Genomic DNA, 24,430 nt, shown 5'->3' on the forward strand with positions numbered 1-24,430 from the left:
AATTAAGGAAGTTATTTGGGAATTAAGTCAAATGAAGCTACAGATTTCAAGTTGGATTCGGTGCTGAAACAAGTCTGCGTTCGTTCTGTCCAATATGACATTTCCAAAGTAACACATTTAAAGATTGCATCGACATGTTTTCATGTGAAAATGGCATTTCAGATTGTAAATGTCTTCTGCAGTCTAGCCTTTAGATTCATACAATGGAAATAAAACCACGGTGTCTTATAATGCACGAGAAATGCTTAGGCCTATATTATTGTAATGTCTTCATACTGACTTAATCCTTGTGTGATTTGCTATGTATTTTGGGGGGGCAGATGTCATGCAATGTAGCGCTAAGTAGGAAAGGCATCTACAGCAACAAACAAACCAGATAATGTAATGTTTTATCAGTGAGAATTAGCCCATAATCTCAAGGTTGAAAACAATACATAACCCACACAAAATAATAAACTCCCGTTTAAATGTTATTTAGCAATGGCTATACTTGCTACAGCCTATATATATTCAAGTAAAAACAACCTCACATCCAGAATGCTGTATTTGAGAAAAGGCAGTCTGTGAGCCCGTTGTGCCTTTATAAGAGAAGGATAAATGTTTCCCGGCGGTGGGCACGCGTTTTCCTCCCTCTTTGAAACCGAATCCGAGGCGAATTCGCCATCCCCCGTAACTGCTGGCTTTGATTAGTTAAGGGTTAATTACAACATACACTCCGATTACACAGTTATACATTGGACAGGAGTTTTCGACATCCAACAGATATGTCTTATTTTATATCCAACCATAGGCTATTGTGGTGTTAGCTAATGTCTTTAACATGGGCGTCCTTAGGCTAATAGATGTAGCCTATTAATTGTGTTCACCTATAGGCCTATTCTTGTCTAAACCTGAATCAATTCCTAAATATGTGGCCTATTTTCACATGAAAATATTTGGTTGATTAAATTAATTAAGGACTTATGACGAATAGATTTTGAATTTGAAGACAACTAAAATAGAACATCCCCAAAAATATTTAAAAGGCCTTCCTGTTGCACCAGACAGTGGAATAGACGGAACTGTATCTGCATGTGTAATTTTCCCTAAAAAAAAAAAGATTAACTCAGGGGGAAAAAAGAACATTCGAGAAGTGTCAAAATAATGGAAACAGAAATAATTGTATAGGTGTTTCAGCCAGTTAAACTGCATGCCAATACGTTTAATCGTATACAGATCGTGTGTAGTAATATACAGACTAATCTAAAGACACTCGAGTATGCCAATACTCAGCATAACATCATTTACAATTTATACAGTGCTGAAAAATAACGGGTGTCTACACGGATATATACACCCAAATAGACATGTAACTAACAGTGCTTACATCTATATCTTCAATTTCCGTTTTAGAACAAATAAGAACGCGTCATGGCAAATATTGCCAATAAAGCATACTTCAACATTGTGGCTATAAGTGTACAATTAAAAATATGCACAGAATAAATAAGAAGTTGCCCTTTGCTATTTAAAAAAAAAAGTGCCTTCATTCTTCCTTAATTCAGATCGTGTTGTTGTTGATTTAAACATGTTAATGCATGGTGTAGCCTATAGCTTAGTTTAAACTTCTCAGAAAATCAAATAAAAATCTAACTATCATTTCGATGGAGCCGAGTAGCCTAACCCGGATAAATGAGCAATGAAATTGTCCCCGCAGTATATCTTTTGAATGCATAACAAAAATAATACACATTATTGTACATTGTAAAATATTCTCAAGTGGTAGTCATCCGCCCGCAGAGTTATAGTACCAAGCGGCAGCTGGGGTTGAGATGCATAAGGTGAGTGTCGACCGGTCTCTGCTTCTACCTCTTGTGTGGCACACAGACATTTCTTGAAAATAGCCCACAGCTTAGGCCTACACCACAAGGCTGTTCTGTGATATTTCCACTCCATTTTTGGTTTCTGAGAGAGAAACATTGAAGTTTAACAATCTGTATTTGCAGTATTTATGTCTCTGTACCAAATCCTTTTTTTGTGTGAAAAGTTGTTTAGTTTATGGGTTCTCTGGCGTTACTGTTGCTTCTCTTACAGCGTGCTCCAGGGCCTGCCTTCTCTCCTACCTCCAAGGGTTGGGTTGCTCCCTCGTCTCAGCCCTGCAGCCGCTTTGGCTTTAGTGGCTCAAGTCAGTGATGTCCGTTATTCACTGTAAGGGCTGTCACATGACGCAGGGCTTGATGTCCTGGTAGGCAACCTGTTGGTGGTGATAGTAGGAACTGCTGCTGGGCGAATGCATCGTTGAGGACGTCATCGCGTTGAAGGAGAAGACGAACTCCTTCCGGTCACACATACTGGGAGACTGGGAATGGTACCGTGGAATACCTAAGAATACAGATATAAGAGTAAATAATATTTCAATTCGCATTATGCCATATAGCATCTCAACCCAATATGAATTTGTTGCTGTCAATTGGCAAACACAATATGGTTATCTTTATGAATGGGCTAGTAAGAACCACAAGTCGAGAATGATATAGGCCAGCTTTTTAAAGAAAATGTATTAGATGAGGGGAAAAGGACACTGCTCTCGATAGTATCACGGATCTTTAATCTTAAGTACCGGCCTCACAGGTACCCAATGATTTATGAAAACTTGCTCGATAGGTCTATGTCATTGTGGTTTTAAACGTGTTTAATAAGTCTTATTTTCACACGTTATTCGAATATTTATGAAATTCACATTCTTATATTTGGTAGCACTTGTTTGTTCTTCCTTCGCCTCCAACCCCTTTCGATGCGTGGAACGGATGTGGGTGGGGCTAGGTCTACATAAGAGTGCTATTTTTTTTTATATTTTTTTTACTCAAAAGCTCTGACGAAGGCCGTGAGGTCGATACGCAAGCTTATTAAAGATCAGTGAAACTATCAAGAGCAGCGTGCGGTGTCCTTTTACCCTCATCTTGTCCAACTGTTACCATGCACCTGCCAAAATGATTGCTCAGATATGCGAGTGCCTTTTGAATTAAGAAAAGGTGGTAGCAAATTAGTTAGAAATACATATTTGTGGGTACATGGAAAATTAAGAAACTAGTATTGCCACTGGGTGATTGCATATAGCCCTAAATTTAATACACATTTACCTTTATCTGTAGAAATAATGTTTTTTTTTTTTAAACAGTTTTCAAAAGTGTCTACTGAGCTTTTTGGTGTTGGACTAATTTGTTATTTATAGGGTGAATTGAAATATTGTGCATTGCATTATCTAGCCTATATTGTAATATAATTATACTATGATATAAAAGTCGATTGAATAATATTGTTAAAGAGGATAAATTCATCCTAAATTGCCTTTTCAAGAACAATTCATTGTAATTTGGGTAGATAATCTTTCATTTAATTTGGGAAAACCCCGGTCTGTCTACCCCTCTGATTGGAGCTGTCGTAGGGAACTGTTGAGGCAGAGAACCGTCTGGAGATCTCGAGGGTGGGATAGTTCTAATTGGCAGTGGCCTGCTCGCACGCAAATCCCGGAGGACCGGGTGCCTCGAGGGCTTGAGTTGGCTGGCTCCGGCTCGCGCTTGTTGTTTTTGTCTCTAGATTGGCACCAACACTTGTCCCAGAAGACGTGCCGACCACCTCCAGGAATTTATATAGGAAAACAGAGTGAGGGTTAAACCCGCTGTTGTCCCACTCCTTGGCCAGTTAAATGAGGACAGGAAACTGAATTACTTAACCTCCTTGCTAGATAATTCGACGATGGTTTCTTGCGTCCATTTCCTTATTTCCAAGACAACAGAACCATTATTTCTACCAATATTGTCCGCCAAAAACTGTGGCATATTGGAGTTGTAGGCCTATGTAAAAACAAATGCACTGAGCATGCCCAGTCCCTATCTTTGCCTACTGAACTGATTGCAGTAGGTGACGACCTTTGCATCTAGCTGGCCAATATCAGTAATGTAATCTTCGTTTGTATCTGCTTTCTGTGAAACAATGCTCTCTCTATATGCCTATATATTTTCATTTTTCTTCACCTCGTTTATAATTTACTTTAGAAGTTTTGGATTTGGTTCAAAGCAATTAGTGGGCTATAGCCTAGGCTTAGTGTTTATTTCGCACACATTTTAGGCTATTGGGTATGACTGACTGTAAAATGCATGCGTAATCATTTGGCGATGTTAGTTTACCTTGCAAATCCGTGTTACTGTGTCCGTTCTGATGAAGATTATACTGGTCTAGAGAGTGCGTGGGTAAACTGGGCTGCAGCGGGTTCGCCCCGGGGTTGCAGGGAGACAGTGGCTGCTGCTTGATGTAAGAACCTCCGTTATTCAGAGAGGATGAAGGCGCTTGAGCCCAGGCCGAGCTTGAGTAGACGGGATGCGGCTCCATCACTCCCCCGCTGGTGAGGAGGGGCGAGCCTGAATTGTCGTGGTGGGGGTACTCGCCCCCCGTGGATCCTGTGCAGCTCCCCATGTAGGAATGTCCATTGTTGGCCGACAAGTGGGACATGGAGTGCCCGGCCAGACCCATCCCCTCCATGTTGCCTGCCAAGTGTCCATTCATCATCCCAATCCCGCTGTCCAGAGACAAGCCGTTGGGCGGACAGGACAGGCCCCCGCCGCTCCCCTGGAAGTTATAGGACTCGGGGAGGTGGTTGAATCCCAGGCCGTTCATCATGCTGTACATGGGCTTCAACGCCTGGCATTTACGCCTGAAGCCCCGCGGCCTCCTGCGGAAGGATCCCTCCTCGAACATGAACTCACTGGCTGGGTCGATAGTCCAGTAGTGGCCCTTCCCGGGCCGTCCGAGCCCCTTGGGCAGCTTTATGAAGCACTCATTCAGGGACAAGTTGTGACGCACGGAATTCTTCCATCCTTGGTAAGAGCCTCTAAAAAATGGGAAGCGGCTCTGGAGGAACTGGTAAATTTCACTGAGCGTCAGGCGTTTGGTGGGAGAGCTTTGGATAGCCATGACTATCAGCGCAATGTAAGAGTATGGGGGTTTCTCCGGACGGCGGATCCCCGCGTTGGTCTTTTTGGTTTTGGTGGTGGAGGAGGCGGTCTCCATCACAGTGGTCTGTCCGTGGGGCTTCTCCGGGGCAGACATCGGGCTGCTCTGGGCAGGAGTCTGCGCTGGTGGCTGCTGGACCTCTGCCGTCATTAGTTAGACTATCAGCGCAATGACAAAAATGTTTAACAAAAATATCCACGCCCTCGTTTTGAAGTAGTACTAGAAACTTCGTATAAATAATCAAATAAAAGTTTAAGATGGTTACCAATAATCTCAATGCTGTTGAACTACGCACGGTCAAATGCAAAGCTGAATTTCTGTAAACCGTGCGTTATTGCGCTCTTCCTTTTGGTGCCTAAATTCCTTAGCCAATGTGAACCCTGAAACCCGTAGCGAGTGTCCAAATTCAAATGGGGGAGAAACGGGAGCTACTTCAACTTCTGTCGGTGCGTCCGGAGGAGCTCGCCTTTTACTTATCCGTTGCCATCAGCGCCTTGCTAGCTCGAGCTCTTGACCACCAGGACGTCATTGGCGCACCGGGCCCGCCCAGTCCCCTCCCACTCACACACATCTGCCTGGCTTTAGTTTGTATGGGAGCAGTTTTTTTCCCCAACTCAGAATCAGTGAAGCTGATCTTTCTTAACACTCAAAATTACATGTTATTGAACAGAAAAATATCATTTTTTAATTGCATGGCGTGAAACAGGAATTATTTTCAAATATAGGACATAGCCTACTAGAACATCTTTCAGAATGTAAATGGTAGCCTAATACAACAGCCTACAGGCTATGCTAGAACTTTGCAAAGTTGAATAGTCTTTATTTCCGCAACGACAATATTACTTAAACAGTGTTTTTGAAAATGTATGTTTTTACTAAGCTTGTATGCACAACCACCGTGATATATAAAACTGGTTTTCCACTTGTCAGATACAGCAACCTCACCATAGCACATTTCACTGACTTTGACTTACTAAAGTGTGAAGTATGTCTAAAATGTTGCTTAAAATACGCTTATTTGAAAGAAAATGCCCATATTCCAAGACCACGCAGCTGATTTCTTTAAAAGATAGACAGGAACATGGGCAGGATGTTTATACAGCAAAATGTAAACATTTTCCCTGGCCTTCTTTAAATAAAAAATCAAGCAAAAAGCCCCGCTAGATCAGCTCATACTCAATCTGATGCATTATGTCCGTTTTAGACAGCTCCTTGTGTATGGATAGGACTTTTCAACGTAAATGCAGAAAGAGATTTCAATCATGTATAATTATTATGTTCACACAGGAAAACTGGGGGAAAGAGCTCTGAGCCCAGCCGAACATTGAGCACTGAAACTCGGCTGAGGACTTTAGATCGACGCCCACCAAACACTCTCTCCTCAGAATGGTGCTCGAATCAAGGTAAGTCACTTTCAACTTTTGTCAGTTAAAACAAGAAAGCGATATGCCTGCGGATTAGATAGGACGCCATATGATGGTCTCATTAGTCATGTCGACAGGTAGCCTAGTGGTTAGAGCGTTAGACTTGTTGAAAGGATGCAACATCGAATCCCCGAGCTGACAAGGTAAAAATCTGTCCTTCTGCCCCTGAACAAGGCAGTTAACCCACTGTTCCTAGGCCGTCATTGAAAATACGATTTTTCTTAACTGACTTGCCTATTTAAATAAAGATAAAATATAAATTGATTGTAATGTGGTGGGCAGCCTAACCAGACTATAGTGTCATATAAAAATAATAACAAATATCATCTGAGTTACAAAGTTAAGCGATGTAGCACATAGGTCTACTTTATTTTCCTTTTTGAAAAGTTCAAAGCGCATTCCTTATTAACAAAGACCTGTCTTAGGCTCATAATTTTCAGGCTTATCGTTTGGAAAATTAGAATAAGAAAATAAGTACATTCATAAAATGTATTGTTTTTGAGCAGCACTTTTTACACTACGTCTTCAAGCGCTTCATTGTACCTCGTCCACCATTCTAAATGTGACCAGTTTCTGGTTATTCATTTAAGCCTTGAACCGCTAGGATATATGTATATGTGTAGTGGAGAGCCGCCGGTCCATAGACTAAATCTGTTGATTGTAGACTGTTCATTGTTCCCCGGAGAGCGCACAAGCTCTCAGCCCCTCAACCCTCACTCAGGCGCTCCTGATGCGCGGGTTCACTCTCCTGGCTGGCTCGCGGTGGTTCTGCTGTTTTGGTTTGCCGGGTTGTTAGATAATTTTATGCTTTTACAATCTTGTAATTAATGCACATATTGGATATTCAATAACGCAAATCAGTCACAGATACTTTGGCAAATTGTAAATACAAAATGTCATAATACATTTTGGGGGTCATACAAGTAGGCTATACTGGCTACTGTTTTTTCTTGACTAAGATTTTTTATGTCTTTGGAATTATATTCTACAAATAAATGTCGTGGTCCTACAAATATGCGTCTACAGGAGGATATTGTAGGCTATTTAGGCCTACTCATTTGATCAAACTTCGAAAACTAAGGCCACATTAAAATGACATGATTTATTTAAGATGATGTTCTGAAGCTGTACAGGCCAACATGTATTTGAAGGACAGCCTGTGTTCCAACAAAAACCCGTAAATGCCGTTGTTGGCTTGGCTCCTTTGTGACGTTTTTGCCAAAGGGTAAAGCAAATAAGAAAATATACAAATCTCCGTTGTCAACTACACGGGCCATGCGAGAGGTACAATGGTGGGATTTGCTGTTGCGGCTGAGTTTGAAACCTAAGTAAAGAAATGTATATAGGTAGTAGTATTGTTTTAACCGGTCCCTACACAGGGCGCTCGCTTGGAATGAGGCCCACGCATTTATCAGGGGAGCGGACCACCCAGCGCGCAGAGAGAGGGGGCAGGCGAGCTTGCATTCTCTCTTTCCCCCTGCATTTAATTACCGTTGATGACTTCATTCCGAGAATCACGCCTTGTTTCAACACGTCGTGCCCGTCCCCACGCCGAATGGCCCTTTCACACACTTTAACCCCGCCACTCGTCTTTGACATACACTTTGAAAAACTAATGTCCACGGCTAATCGATCCCTAAATGTTTACCCAAACTAGTTGGACGCGAGTTGCTCCATTGATCTTTGAAGGGGGACGCGCCGATGAGTGGCGCGTTGTTAAACCCCTCTGCAAAAAGCTGTTGACAGCTACGCATAATTATTAAGGGTCCCTCTGGACTCTCAGTTGATATTATAGACGATTTTCCGTCAGTCAAATTTTTGTTACTGTGGTTTTAAACGATTTATGGTGTCCTCTAAATTCTATTGATTTATTTCCATAGTACATTGCATAACTAACATTGGCTGAAGTCCCTTTGGCCATATTTATCTTCTATGGAATATATGTTTCTTAGTTAACATGCTTTACCGCCTTACCCATGTTATGGAGCCTAAATGTTACATGGACATATTGAGTAAAGGGTTAATTCTAATGGTATATATTTACTCTGGTAATGTCACTGTTGCAGGATTGTGTTTTGTCGTCATTTTACGGCAATCCGAGGTCACCACTTCCCACTTGCCCCTCCTAGTTTATTTCATGTACTTTTTCCATGACGTCCTCGAATGAAATATTTGACAGCGTTGCATCCTCAGGAATGTTCGACCACTTAGGTGGAGGAATTCCACATCATTCGGCCAGCCCAGCATGTATGCGTGTCTCAACAGAAAGCCTCTCCAAATGGTCTTACTGTTATCCAATCGACGAAATCTGACCCAAAGGCCTATTTTCTTTTTTCTTTTACATGGATGTAATGATGCATTATATTATTGAGGGTGGTATTGCATTTTTGTCTGTATGTTGAAATGGCTATGAATATAGATTATATACATTAGATATCCCTTTTGCAACAGATCTCAGCGAAGACGAGGATATACCATCCCAAGATCCTCGTCTTATAAGCATGCACTTACCCAAACACACATTTTAAACACATGGCCTTTATTTTAGCAACTTTTGTTGTACAACTACAACACTCTGTGCCTGGACATTTCAATCAACGGTGATAGGCATACTGCTGAAGCTGTGCACTGTACAGTGATACACTCGGAGTCTGATTTGTCTTGCATTCACTGCGAGGGAGATTGTAATTCAGCCTAAACCTTGAATTAGTCTTAGGCTATATGATATAAAGTATCATAGCTTGTCCAAGACTCACCCAATTATACATTAGAACTGCTACTTTCTTTAGTTAATATGACTGTGAGGTGATTCCTCGACAATGCTGTAAGAGAGAAACCTCAGCATGTCACACACTGTTTTACCCACCACAACCATTGAATGCCAAATCTGATAACAATATTTTGTTAGATATAAATATTATTTATTTAATCTTTATTTTTAGTTTTTTTTTGCAGCTGCCATTACCATTCAGAAAACTTGGTGATGGGAAAACGAGACACCAGAACATAAATTAATTGTTTTTGATCAAGGGACCATTTTTTAAAAAAAAACTGTGTAGGCTACTGGACATTTAACAAACTACTGTTGTAATTAGTCTTATAGACCATTTGGGAATATATAATTGATAAACAAAATTAGTCCTGAGTTTGTTTAGAAACTGAAATGACGGTCTCGACACTGAGAAATCAGTCTGTTACCCGCTTCAGTGTTGGAGGGGAGACGGAGAGGGTCACCAGAAGGCTGCAGCAGAGTTGTTTGGAGAGCTTTGTGACGGATTGATCGATCAAATGTATAACTTCACCTTAGAGCCGCTAGTTCATTGGACCTGGATGCACTTGAAGTCGCTTCTTTGCACGCCTCAGGATTTTAGAAGAGAACCTTGAGTGCATGATTTGGAATTATGCTTTGTTTACTTAGTAAAGCATTTTCTAAAAGTCAAGAGATTCATTTGTTTTGATGCTAAATATAGGATAATGCTTCAAAAAAATGTTGTATAGTTGTGCCATGCCTAAATATTATTCAATGATTTACTGCAGAATATCAATTACGCTTTGCAATTCTGTTCTTTCTCTTATTTGACCCATTTCTGGGCTATGGGCTCTTGCATCTTGGTCAATTAACCAACGTGATCACACAAAATAACCTAATGTAAAGCCCACATTGCTAGTACTATGCAAATGTCATTACAGTGCCTTCAGAAAGTATTCACACCCCTTGACTTTTTCCACATTTTGTTATTACAAAGTTAGATTAAAATTGATGTAATTGTATTTTTGTTTTGTAAACAATCTACAAAAAATACTCTGTCAAAAAGTGGAAGAAATATTCTACCATTTGTATAATATATATAAACTTGAATGAGTAGGTGTGTCTAAAATTGACTGGTACTATATATATATATATATATATATATATATATATATATATATATATATATATATATATATATATATTTATTTTTACTTTTTTTTGGACCGCAGAGTGAAGGAAAAGCAGCCAAATTGCTCAGCATATGTGGGAACTCCTTCAAGACTGTTGAAAAAGCATTCCAGGTAAAGCTGTTTGAGAGAATGCCAAGAATGTGCAAAGCTGTCAAGGTAAAAGGTGGCTACTTTGAAGAATCTAAAATATATTTTGATTTGTTTAACACTTATTGGGTTATTACATGATTCCATATGTATTATTTCATAGTTTTGATGTCTTCACTATTACTCTACAATGTAGAAAATAGTAAAAAAATAAAAAGTAGGTGTGTCCAAAATTGACTGGTTACTATATATAGCCTTGACAGCTTTGCACATTCTTGGCATTCTCTCAAACAGCTTTACCTGGAATGCTTTTTCAACAGTCTTGAAGGAGTTCCCACATATGCTGAGCACTTTGGCTGCTTTTCCTTCACTCTGCGGTCCAACTCATCCCAAACCATCTCAATTGGGTTGAGGTCAGGTGATTGTGGAGGCCAGGTCATCTGATGCAGCACTCCATCACTCTCCTTTCGTAGTGGTTTCCTTGCAGCAATTCAACCATGAAGGCCTGATTCACACATTCTCATCTGAACAGTTGATGTTGAGATGTGTCTGTTACTTGAATTCTGAATAATTTATTTGGGCTGCAATCTGAGGTGCTGTTAATTCTAATTAATGTATCATATGCAGCAGAGGTAACTCTGGATCTTCCTTTCCTTTGGTGGTCCTCGTGAGAGCCAGTTTCATCATAGCGCTTGATGGTTTTTGCGTCTGCACTTGAAGAAATGTTCAAAGTTCTTGTAATGTTCCAAATTGACTGCCTTAAAGTAATGATGGTGTGTAATTTCTCTTTGCTTATTTGAGCTGTTCTTGCCATAATATGGACTTGGTCTTTTACCAAATAGGGCTATCTTCTGTATACCATCCCTACCTTGTCACAACACAACTGATTGATTGGCTCAAACGCATTAAGAAGGAACAACATTCCACAAATTAACTTTTAACAAGGCACACCTGTTTATTTAAATGCATTCCAGGTGACTAAATCATGAAGCTGGTTGAGAGAATGCCAAGAGTGTGCAAAGCTGTCATCAAGGCAAAGGGTGGCCACTTTGAAGAGTCTCTATTTGAATCTATTTGTTACTACATGATTCCGTATGTGTTATTTCATAGTTTTGATGTCTTCACCATTATTCTACAATGTGGAAATATAGTAAAATAAAGAAAAACCCTTGAATGAGTAGGTGTGTCTAATGTTGTACTGTTATTCAACAATGTAGAAAATAATCAAAATAAAGAAAAACCCTATATCAAGACTGTAACTTTGCCACTCAGGAACATTCACTGTCTTGTTAAGCAACTCCAGTGTAGATTTGTGTTTTAGGTTATTGTCCAATGCTTAGCTCCATTCTGTATTTTGTTATCCTGAAAAACTGCCCAGTCCCTTAATGATGACAACCATACCCATAACATGATTCTGCCACCACTATGCTTGCACATATGGAGAGTGGTACTCAGTGTTGTATTAGATTTTCCCTAAACATAACACTGTATTCCGGACATAAAGTTGAATTGCTTAGCCACATTTTTTGCAGTATTAGTTTAGTGCCTTGTGGCAAACAGGGTGCATCTTTTGGAATATTTTTATTCTGTACAGGCTTCCTTCTTTTCACTCTGTCATTAAGGTTAGTATTGTGAAATAACTACAATGTTGTTGATCCATCCTCAGTTTTCTCCTGTCAGAGCCATAAAACTATATAACTGTTTTAAAGTCACCATTGGCCTCATGGTGAAATCCCTGAGCGGTTTCCTTCCTCTCCGGCAACTGAGTTAGGAAGGACACCTGTGTCTTTGTAGTGACTGGGTGTATTAATACACCATCCAATGTGTAATTATTAACTTCACCATGTTTTTACCCATATACCAAAAGGTGCCCTTCTTTGTAAGTCATTGGAAAACCTCCCTGGTCTTTGTAGTTGAATCTGTGTTTGAAAATCACTGCTTGACTGAGGGACCTTATAGATAATTCTATCTGTGGGGTTCAGCGATGAGGTAGTCAAAATCTTGTAACACACTATTATCGCACACAGAGTCCATGCAACTTGTTAAGCATATTTTTATGCACTTATTTAGGCTTGCCAAAACAAAGGGGTTGAATACTTATTGACTCTAGACAATTCAGCTTTTCATGTTTAGTTAATTTCCAAAAACTTCCAAAACATAATTCCACTTTGATGTTATTGTGTGTGTGTGTGTGTGTGTGTGTGTGTGTGTGTGTGTGTGTGTGTGTGTGTGTGTGTGTGTGTGTGTGTGTGTGTGTGTGTGTGTGTAGGCCAGTAACAAAACCAAAAAATCTATATTTAATCCATTTTAAATTCAGACTGTAACACAAGAAAATGTGGACAAGGGAAGGTGTGAATACTTTCTGAAGGTGCTGCTAAATGTAGATATATCATTCTCAAAATAGTTCTGAGTAAATAAAGGTTATTAAATTAATACAGTATCTCAATTTGAACAACAATGGAAAGAATAGTTTGGTAAAATTTGTTTTCTGAAATCCTGAAACCAACATATTGTATCTTACAAGATATAAATACACATATTTGTAATATTTATAATGAAACACATATTGTGCATGTTATGCAACCCAGGCCTTCGCGTGAGAATGCCAAGGCAAATACATGTGTTAAACCTGGCTATCCATATTGTCAAAATATGTAGGCCTATGGGTATATATACTTTTGTCCTATTTTTACATGTTATATATTTCTTAAGAAGTAGTTAAAGGGAAACATGGTAACAAAGTCCTCTCTATGACAATATTTTGACAAAAGATGCACATAACGGTATTACCCGACTGAGCGCATATGTAGCCTAATTACGTACAGGAGCATCCCGTGTACAATGCCAGTAGGATACGTGTAGGGTACATATAACATGCACATTATGTTGCTGTAATGCACTGTATGGAAAATAGTTCAACAATTGAAAATGTTGTCTTTGTTTTAAAAGGCATGTGCTGGGAACAATCATTATACAATGCATCATTTGGCCAAGGCCTATAAGGATTTCGTTTTTTAAGAACGATTGCAGATATCTTGATACATTACAATGAAAATACTCATTCACACTTTCCGTGCCCACATGTGTAGCCTATTTGTTAATGTACCATTTGAAATCCAACAACGAAATCAGCAAAGGTATGCTCATTTGTTTCCTCCCCCCCTTTGTTTTATGACTAGCCAAATTTAAGAACATCGTTGTAATATCAACAACAATTTTTCATTTCAGTAATATTCTGATCTACTTTAATGGCCAATACACAATATAAAATATACACATGAATGTAAAGTTGAATTTTAAGCAATTTTGGGGGACGTTTCACCTGTCATTGTCCCAATAACACAAACCATGTTGATTCCCTTTTACACTCTTGGCTATTTTCGGAACAATGCATCATCAGTATATACATTACTGCAGATTTCCATTTCCAATGGCCTGAAACTAGATATCTCTGTCTCATGCGTCGCTTAGGCCATCTAGCGTTGTCGTTTTAATTGAAAACAGTATAATGTCGAGGTGTGTGCACCCCCCTCATCACTTTCTCTGGCGCGGTAGGTGGCCGTGTATATTTTTGTTCAAGTGGTGTTTATGTGAATGAGAAAGGACTGGATTGCTAGCAGACCGCTGATTGCGCTCATTGGGCCTCTACATTGATCTGAACGGTATAGTTGAGGGGCCCCACCCTTTCATGCAATCAACAGCACTATAGAATCGCGTTCTACGACTTTTTAATCTACTTGCCAAGATCTCGCTGCTGGACCTCCAAGGCGCGCGCGGGTGTGAGTAAAGGCGAGGGAGAGGGGAGTCCTGTTGGCGCTGGAACTCCAGTGTCCCACGATACCGAGGACACTACCCACGGTATATAGGCTACAACAGGACGCACACACATCTATCATGAAGAAAACGAATTCACCATATCCCACTGGGCACAAACTGGTTGAGTCAACTTTGTTTCAAAGTCATTTGACAACATATTGTGACGTTGAATCTTCCTGGAAAATACATTGGATTTGCAAAAAGTCATGAACATAAACAGTTGATTTGAGAGTGAAATTTCAACCACACAATTCAAACTTTATGTCACATGCACCGAATACAAGAAGGGTAGACCTTACCTTGAAATGCTTACTTACAAGCCCTTAATTAACCAACAGTGCAGTTCAAGAAGAGTTAAACAAATATTTACCAAATAAACTAAAGTAAAAAATAATCAAAAGTAACACTATCATAACAATGAGGAGGCTATATACAGGGGGTACGGGTTACCATAATTGTCATCATGGTAACCAATTTTCAACATAGACAAACCTTCTATAAAATATGTTGAATTTGTACCTTTTGAAATAACATCAAATCTTCAACATTATATCCACTATCAGAAGAAAAAAAACAATAGGCTGGGCAGCACCTCCTACAGGAGAGTTGATCTGTCTACAGCGATCTATTAGATCTCCCATCCAGTGTTTTAACCAAGCACAGCTTAGATTTGATATTTTCCATTGACTACTACCAATGTGCTATAGTGATAATGACTATTGAGATATATATTAACTAAATATATAAACTGTTGCTATTGAAGTCATTCTGAAGGGTAGTTAGAGCAAATGAAATGTAACCATACTCATACATCATCAATGAGACTATTTAGGCCTATATAGCATTTGTGAAGTCATCAACATCTATTGTTTCAATTCTGTAGCTCAGTTGGTAGAGCATGGCGCTTGTAACGCCAGGGTAGTGGGTTCGACCACCCATACGTAGAATGTATGCACACATGACTGTAAGTCGCTTTGGATAAAAGCGTCTGCTAAATGGCATATATTATTATTATATTATCAACTAAAAATAGACAATAAATAGGCCTAGGATTTCAAGCTTTGGTTGATATCAAATTGAATCTTGAAGTTAATAATGAATATGTTGGATTCACTTCTCCATTTCAACCAAAAAAACTAAGTTAAAGAATAGGACTAAATCAAACTGTTTTAATTAAAGTGCATTTAAATTTTGATTTGATTTAGTCATATTCTTTAACTTAGATTTTTGGTAGAGATGGAGTCATGAATCCAACATATAATTATTAATTTGTAGACAAACTGGAATTAGTCAGACTAAGTCAGTGGCACAAAATATACATACCCTTCAAATGTTGACATTTGGTTGTGTTGACAACCAAACACAATTCAATATCACTTTTACAATACAGTAAATAGCATATTAACTTGTTAACAAATATATGTTGAATTCACATCTGCAACTAAATCAACAATAAAGTGAAAGAATATGATTAAGCCAGTGTCTCAGTTGAAACTATCCCAGCATTAGATATGTCTCATTTATTTTGTTGCTTGCCAACCTAACACAATTCAATATGACTTGTGTAATATAGTAAATAGCCTAAAATGGAGGCCATCTTACAAATTAATGTAACAGTTTTTATTCAACCTTAAAATTAGTAACACATCCATGGCCACATTTTGAGGTTACTGTAACTATAAAAGTCTCATTATGTAATCATAGAAAGCGTGCATGTTCATAGCATGTTCATAGCATGTTCATAGCATGTTCAAAATCCAAGCTCTGTGGAGATCTTCACAATATAAATATCTGTGCAAAATCTGAAACAGCATTGATCACTTGCACTATGTACTTTTAATGTAATACAAATACAATCCAGCTCATTCGGTTGTGCTATTAGATGAAGCACATTGATAATGATTGAAGCAGTTGTATAAGTACAAAAAAGTATATGTATTCCCATTTGAACTGTTGTGCTTTTAAGTGGTTGAAAGTGCAGTGATAACACATGGAGAGCTTGGGAAGATGAGGTTCTATCTGCATTTTTGTCTAAATGTAATTATTGTCTCAGCCTTGTTCTTGTTCAATGTTCTCTACCTGTATAGTACTCTAAATACCCCAATTCATGTTAAGTTCAAAAGAATACTAGATTTAAAACAATTGCTGACACCATTCAAACCAATGAGATTTCAGAACTTTAAAGCCAATTATCTATCTTTGTGTCATATTACTGAACATATAACCTTATAGCCCCAAACTCTCGACATTTAGATGACAACGAAATAAAAAATCATTCATTGTTTTGTTTTCATTCATTTGGTTGTGCTTTTAGATGGATTAAAGCATAGTGATAACACATTGGGAAATCAACCAACGTCCGTCTTTTTGAGGGGGAGAATAAAGGTTGAAATCTCATTGATCAACATCTCAACAATAAATGACCAACATTTCCACTTTGAAATAACGTGGTGTGGAGGGTGGGATGTTTCAGGCCATTTCAGCTTTCTGTTAATTCCATAGCGTTATCTTCTTAGTGAAGTTGTCGGTGATAAAGGTATTCAGATATCGTTGCTGATACGCTTGCCATTTAGCCTATGAGCATGACCTATTTTATTTGCAATGCATCCCACAGTAAGCTGTTACTGGTTCAGTAACAGTAACTTTTTCTGATTCGAATTAGGGAGTCAATAAGCACATGGCACACAACAGACCCTTTCGGTTCAATTGTCAATTTTCGCTCTTGGGCACATATTCATCTCGTGCCTGACACACTTCAGTCATATTCCTATCACCTCGCCATGCTCTCCATCTCTTTGTTTAGAAAGCTTCACATGCAAAAAGAGTCCAAGACGAGGATTCTCCATGGTGGCCTACTACAGCGTGTGACATGTCCATTGATCATTCATGTCTCGAACTAAAACAGGAATCTCATGTTGCACTGCATTGTGTGTTCGGTGTCAGGGCAAATTATCCTATTGAAAAATCTTGCATTTACAGATTTATATGAAATCTCTATTTGTCAATTTATTTGAACCATTGACTGAGGCTACTGACATTAATTATAATTAACTTGGAACAATGGGCCTTTAATTAACTGATCGTTTTTGTGATCAGACGCATGAAATGGAGAATGTGTGACCCGTTTTGGAAGTCAAAATGTAATTGAAACTGCAGTATTCAAGAGATGGAAAATACATTCATTCAGTATTTGTGCCCTTATATTCTGTAGGCATGACTATTTGTTGTTGTTTATTGAGAAACATTGGATTGTGGATTTCGTTTTGGACACTCATTCGCCGTCATGCGCTGTTCAGTGCTGACATTTCCCCTATCAAGGTATATTTCACCGTTTCAACTGCATTCACCTGAAGTGTCTCTTAGAAAGCGAACTATTTATAATACGATAATTAAATATGCAAGGTCACATTACATCTTATCAAAAACAATAATTCCCATTCATTGCAGGTGAACCTGCATGATAATGAAAATTTAATATTTTTATAGCTCGTTAACATTGTTTGTTCTGCACGACATTGATAGCTAATCATGTTAACTGTATTTGTTTATAGCCTATGTTTTGTGTGAGTGGGTTAGGTAGGCCAATTCGTATGATTATCAATATGAGAGAGAATATTAAACGGATTTCGATTAATTATCACACAGAAACCAAAACCAAAACAAGAACTCTTACATAAAAGTAAAAAAATAGGCTACACTAAGATATACCACCCTATGCGTTCTCTAAATAGCCCCTGGAACTCAGTCGCACAGTTTGTTTATACTCATAATGTTTTGGCTAATTTGAAACTGGGAATTTATTTCCTTTTTATGCTTGTTAAACTACAATAGACTCTGTATTCTTATCCTTAAATATAGGGAACCCGCAAACCTCAAATACAGTGATGAGTCATTTTGTGCGCGCAGCGATGGTGCTGTGTCAGAACACCGAGCTTCCCAGGAAAGCTTAGCGCTCCAACCAAACAACAACCCTCACCCAACCGTCCCTGAGGTATTGTCAATCCGTAAGCCGCTCCACTTATTCCTCTCAGTAGGCTACAACTGCGTATTCTATTCGTAACATAGTGCTCATGTCCTCTGAACTTTGAATATTTTTGACAGCCGTATCTTCAGAGGGAAATACGGCTTTCAGGGATTTAAAAAAATATGAATAAAGGCATATGTAAAATTCCTTCTGGCTTATTTTGTGATCACACAAGCTCGGTTTCACTACCACAACATTATTTGACATGACTGAAAGACACGAGTGTTGAAGAGTTGGCAGTTCCAGAAGTTTTACAAACTCAAAACTGTCCAAATGTGGTCATTGCGAGAAGGAAAATGTTCCAACATGTCAAATATCTGCGATTAACGTTTTAGCCACTGACTGACAGCATGTTTATAGGACAAAAGAAGACAAACAACAAATATGTAATCGTCATAAGGAAGGAGATGGTCACTAAAACAACAATTTAGTCCTTATTCTTTTTTAATTTGAGACTTTTTGAGGCTCATTATGATAAACAGAAAGAAAAACACCAAAAATGTTTTATTTTGTTTTCATTGTGGCAGGGTTTTGTATATTATTGCACTTATTTTCAAGTGCTTTTGTCAATTCTTGCTTATCTCCAGTTTCTCGATCTGGAAACTATACCTGAATATAGTTGCTCAAGTAATTAAAGTACAATAGTCCCTATTGATGTTTAACATTTTTCATATATTTTTTCAAATGTTTATTTTCTACTTATGTCTTCCTTACAATATTGCCAAGTCAGGACAGTAGCTGCATGCTTTAATCAAGAACGTTTAACAGTGAGACATCTGACAATCATTTTCTGCACACTATTATTAACTTAGTATGCCATTCCTAGAGCTAAATAGCGCTGAACCAAACCAGAGTGCTGCCTAATGTCTGATTACCTCTCAGCTATAACCCCCTATTGATGCCCATGTTTTCTACCAGAGCTGCATCTCTTCTGACTCATCCACTACAACAGACCATTTTGGTAATTTAAAATCAGTCTAAAAGCACATAATCATTGAACTAAATGATAATAATCCTCAATAGCCCTCAAGCTAATGTAATACACACCTTTCTTTAATGTCTTTGATGAGCCACAGAACAGTTCAACTGTATGAAACGACACTGGGATTTATCAAGCGTCCCTTATCCTATACTAGTTAATTTAAATGAAAGCAAATTATACAACCTAACTCCCGATAAAAGCTTGAAATTAAAAGGAATTTCAGTACATTTGAAATATGGCTTGAATTTCAATAGACCTACTTAATGATCAGGTGTTCCTTTTTTATTTTTATGTTATTGTTTCTTTGAATAATTCACAACCCTGCTTCTTATCATATCTATATCATGTACAGTTTAATGAAAGTTTGCTCATATAACCAACACAACTCTTCTTTTTCCCATTTCAGCCCTCTGTGATGGATGAGAGAGAGGGTTTTCCAGTGATGGCAACAGTTCCTATGACAACCAGACCTCCACCGGGGGATTGCGTCTGTCAGACAGTGCTAATGATAATTGAGAGGTACGGATCAAAAAGATTGAGTATGGATGTAATCTCTCCTCCAGCGGAATACCAGAGAAACCGCTATGAGATGACAATTTCCCCTCTCACCACCGCCCTGCTTAGTCCTGCACTGTTCTACACTGCATGCTTCTACTCTGCTCTATACTATATTGCTGCTGGAGGCCTCCCAGCCTGCCCCACACAGGGCAGAGAGTGAATGGGTAATGTCACTGTGTGTGCAACCTCCTTCGGTGTCTCCCTTCCCTCAGCCTCACACACAACACAGGGCCAGTCCAGGGCAGTTTGTTTCAGATGCCAGGGAATATATCAACAGGGAGAACTCAATCAGAAGAAATGGTCAGAGTAGGACATAACAGACAGAGGGAGGGAAGTCAGACCACAGCCAGCTCTGATACAGGTTAGTTACAGAGGCTTTGATAGTTGCTGATGGGACTTTGATTGGAGCGTAAGCAGGTTTATATGATGCGTGTTTATATGCGTGTTTACTCACAGACCACCATCTCTCTCTCTCCCGTTCTGAAGGGGGATTTTCCTGTGACGAGCCGCTTCGGAAAAAGCAATTAAGAATTCCCAAACAGTACACAACAATAGGAGACGTCGTTCTGCAATGCAAGTTCCGAATCCAAGTCAGTCCCTTACGGTTTTCCTCTGTAACGGTCCTCGGCTATATTTAATCCGCCCTGAGAGCAGAATCAACCTACATACAAACCACAAATTGAAACTATGTGGAGGTGGTTTGTGGAGTGTGGGCTAAGTGGGGATGGTAATTGTCTATTGAGAAGCTTAGGCCTCGCTATTCTGCCTGCCATAAACAGGCTTGGCAGCCCACAACATGATACCCCTGCCTCCACTCCACTGTTTGAGTTGGGGAGCAGATCCTCCTTGTCTGTGGGAACCCATGGCCCAGCAGTGGTCGGAATCAGTTAGAAATGCTTTGGAATGGTAACACAGCGGAAGGCTAGGGTGGGGAAAAGGCCAAGAGCATTTCCTGAACAGAGGGGGGTCCCAGAGAAGCATCACACTTCACTGGCATCATATGACAGGGATCCCACCAGGTCTGAGTCCATGATCCCGATTGGAGGAGAGGGATGCGGTAGGGGAGAGGAGGGTGAAGCTGGAACAGAAGAGAGGGGGATACGCAAGAAAGACAGAGAGGTGAGGTGAGAGGGATGCATTGGGATGTTTGAGTCAGAAAAGGGGAGTCAGGGGGAGAGACACATTCTACTAAAACGTCCATCTTTAATTTCCCCTGAGTAAAGTAATGCAGTCTGGACTGGCAGGCTGGGTGTGGATGAGTGTTATACCACGACTTCCATGAAGAGGACTTCACAGTCTCTAATTTCTTCCCACAACAAAGTGCCTTCCACTGTATCTGTGAGGAATAAACAGTATATACTGTCAAGGTTTCCAGAGAGGTCACTGAGACCATGTGGAAGACTGGGAGTTCTTAGACCACTGCTACTGAAAGACCTGCAAGAATCTGTGCAGCAGTGTGGGGTATCCTACGTACATTCTAAAAGACTGTTCCCTCTCACCAAAGCAAAGACAATGTGGTAAATATTTTGGCACAGCACAGGCATGTCAGAATGATTCTGAGTATATCCAGTTAACTGAAGGTCTGAAATATAACTTTACTTAGTAACACGTGATACTAAGCAACACCCTGCAACAGTAAGTGATGAATACTTTGGTTGAGAGCAGTAGACCAGACGGTGTTGAAAAGTGTGAAGCAGACAGGTTTTGCGGCTGAAATTGGACAGTACAAGTCTATCTGTCAGAGTGTGTGTGTTTGTCCAGACCTATGAATCGGTGTGTGTGTATCCAGACTGGCGTGGACAGCCAGTCCTTGCTCCCTGGGGCTTGTGTAAATGTCGTGAGGATCTCAGGAGGAATCTTTCCCCTCCAGTCGTCAAAGGGCTTTTTATTTCCACCTGCTCCCGGCCTCTTTCCGTTGGTCTGCTCTATAACAATGGTGCTGGAAAGGCAGCAGAGTGCAGGGTGACAGCACAGAGATTGATGCTAGATTGTGTTTGGCCCTTTTTCAGATAGGGGCCTTTGAAGGGAAGTTGCTCCCCCCACCAACACTACGACCCCTCCACTACCATCTCCACCTCCTCTCCCTCTAACACTGGGCTTAGCAGAGGGCAAAGTGCTGATCAGGCCTTTCTCCCAGATCCCTTTTTACAAAAGTGCCAATCGCCTGAAAAGGCAACTTGGCAGGCGGTGGTAAACAGGCTTTTCACTACTCGTAAATCAATTCACCACTACATGAAACAAGATGAAGCTCATTTACGCCACGCAGACGGTCGAACCCGAGCCCAGAGACGCCCCACCTCGCCTCCGGCTGCTCCCTCTCTCTCGTCAGGCCCCGGGGCTCTGGGCAGAAAAGAGATACACGCTCATCAGGACAGCATTCTGTCTGTTTCACCGAAGTGGCCTGGTGAAGAGGGTGATCCATCACCTCAAATGTCTTTTTTTTCTAATGTTCTGTTTTCCTCTCTATCTCTCTGTAGGCTGGAGTGGGCAGGCATGCGGGTTTGCCTATAGGAAGCCATGAATTCCTCGGAGAACAGAGGGTGTCAGGGCCCAGAACACGACTTGGGGGGGAGAGACATACTGTACCTTGTAACGTCTCATAATCCTCCTAGTTGACCCCTGACCCCGGCCTGTGTTTGTATCAGGTCATCAACGTGAGGAATTGTAATGAGTCACTCCAGCAGTGTGTTTACCTTCTGGAGTCACGCAAGGAAGGAAATAAGGCACGGTCTTCTAAAAGTGTCAAAGTGAGAGAGAATAGCAGCAGTATTAGAGCAGAGCCCTGATTCATCTCACTGTGACTGACCTCTTGTACCGTTACACTGGGTTTATTTAACCTATTCACTACTGTAGGGAGACTAGCTACAGATCAGCCAAAACAGGGAGTATGTCTACAATATAGCGCACTGTATGAAAACATAAGGTATGAGATTAATAGTGTAATTCTGTAATTTAAGTCTGATTCATAGTCTGATTCACTCATTGAGTGAAATGATCTGTGTACTGTAGTATGTAGCTTGTTTTTGCTATCACTGTGTAATATGTTGCTAATAGTCCGAACATATAGTATTTTTGTCATCATTTTCTGCTGACTGTGTTGCAGTCGTTCCAGTTTTTTGCTATTCCCAATGAAATTAGGAGAGATTAAGTAATTTCCTTTCTCTGTCTCATGCAACAATCATAAATTATGTGATTTTTCTGTGTAATAATAATTTATTGAAATAGATTTCTGACTCTCCCAGATACAGATTATATCTGGAAGATCCCTTGTTATACGCTTTAGAGGAGAAATCGCTGCACTCCCAAATACATTGTTTTTTATCTTGAACTTGAAACTGGAATGAGTATGGAACTGTGGCCAACGCCTGTGATTAAAATACAATGTCCTGGCCTACCATCACGCTGTAGCCTTCGACACCGTGGGCTTGTGTGATTGCACAATTGTTGTTTTTGAGCAAGTGCCCTTGTTAGTTTTACTCTGTAAATAAATATGTGCTTTGAGCTGACAATTCATCCTCCGTTACTTACTTTCATCCTTATATTGGAGAGGAGAACATCACCACTGACCAGTGTCTCCACCTCTCTCTCTCACACACACACACACACACACACACACACACACACACACACACACACACACACACACACACACACACACACACACACACACTGCCACAATGAGAGAGTCGGCAGCTTTTATTTTGGACAGTCTCTCCTGAATTCTAAGGGCTGTCAGGCGGTTTGATTGATAGTTGTGTTTATCACCATATTATTAAGTAATCAGGCTCTCCACAGTTCATTATAATTACAGACTTGGGAAAAGTGTTTATTTTTTTGAGTCCTGTAAAAAAACATAGATTTGTGTTTTTTGAATGTGTGTGTGAGACAGTGTGTTTATATTTGTATTCTTTTCCACAGTGGACCTTAGTGACCCAGAAAATCTGTGTGTCTGTCCAGCACTGAGTTCATGGCTACACTTGGGTCTCTGTGAGAGAAGAGAAATGCAACCAAGATGACATATTATATCCATACAGTAACAACAGGGAATACTGCCCCATAATGGTAGCTCTTTATTTCACTTGGCATTTTAATCTATTTTACTAATCTTCCAAATTTATTTTCCCCAAGGGAATGTTTACAACATATTATAGAGGAAAATAGGAAAAACCCCTCCATATTCTGTGAGGCAGCAGCCTGGGTCTCCTGTTCTCACCCAGGTTGGCAGCTATGGCCTGAAGCTCTGCCTGTCCGGCTGGCCTACGTCTGTCTGTATACCCCAGAGGTAAACAGTGGTGCCATAGCGGACATGCCGAGTGTGTCCTGACTGGAGACAGTGAGAAAGCAGAGAGAGCACTGTGGCACTATTCAGGAGGTCCCTGCCAGGTTTCTCTTCTGGAGGCAGGGTTCATTTGATGAATGGCCATCCGGTAATGGGACATGTATTAGGACAAAATGGCTCTTTTAAAAGCACCAGCTCGTTCTGTTGCTATGGCCAATTTGATTCAGGAATCAGTCAAGTGGCAGATGTTTCATGTAGGATCGTCAGTGTAGGTGCAACACACTGCTTAAGCACGGCTTCACATGGCTTTTAACAAGCCAATGAGAGAG

The 24,430-nt window shown here is 40.0% G+C and overlaps 1 protein-coding gene and 1 long non-coding RNA gene across 3 annotated transcripts; one reads left to right on the forward strand and one right to left on the reverse strand.

The window, feature by feature from the left end:
• Nucleotides 1-1,159: 1,159 nt before the first annotated feature.
• On the reverse strand, nucleotides 1,160-5,453 carry foxf1 (forkhead box F1). Its single transcript, XM_035759759.2, has 2 exons — nucleotides 4,167-5,453; nucleotides 1,160-2,361 (listed from the first exon to the last, which is right to left on the reverse strand). The coding sequence occupies exons 1-2, from the start codon at nucleotides 5,137-5,139 to the stop codon at nucleotides 2,198-2,200; spliced, it is 1,137 nt and encodes a 378-aa protein (XP_035615652.1). The 5' UTR covers nucleotides 5,140-5,453; the 3' UTR covers nucleotides 1,160-2,197.
• A 149-nt stretch (nucleotides 5,454-5,602) lies between these two features.
• On the forward strand, nucleotides 5,603-23,333 carry LOC118373585 (uncharacterized). Of its 2 annotated transcripts, XR_008083237.1 has the most exons (3): nucleotides 5,603-6,392; nucleotides 19,671-19,783; nucleotides 22,300-23,333. It is a non-coding gene; the product is annotated as an uncharacterized LOC118373585 (long non-coding RNA). The 2 variants fall into 2 exon arrangements; XR_004823446.2 differs by having other exon boundaries at nucleotides 19,671-23,333.
• Nucleotides 23,334-24,430: the final 1,097 nt, after the last annotated feature.

Source organism: Oncorhynchus keta, chromosome 2 (assembly GCF_023373465.1).
Source record: "Oncorhynchus keta strain PuntledgeMale-10-30-2019 chromosome 2, Oket_V2, whole genome shotgun sequence".
NCBI lineage: Eukaryota > Metazoa > Chordata > Actinopteri > Salmoniformes > Salmonidae > Oncorhynchus > Oncorhynchus keta.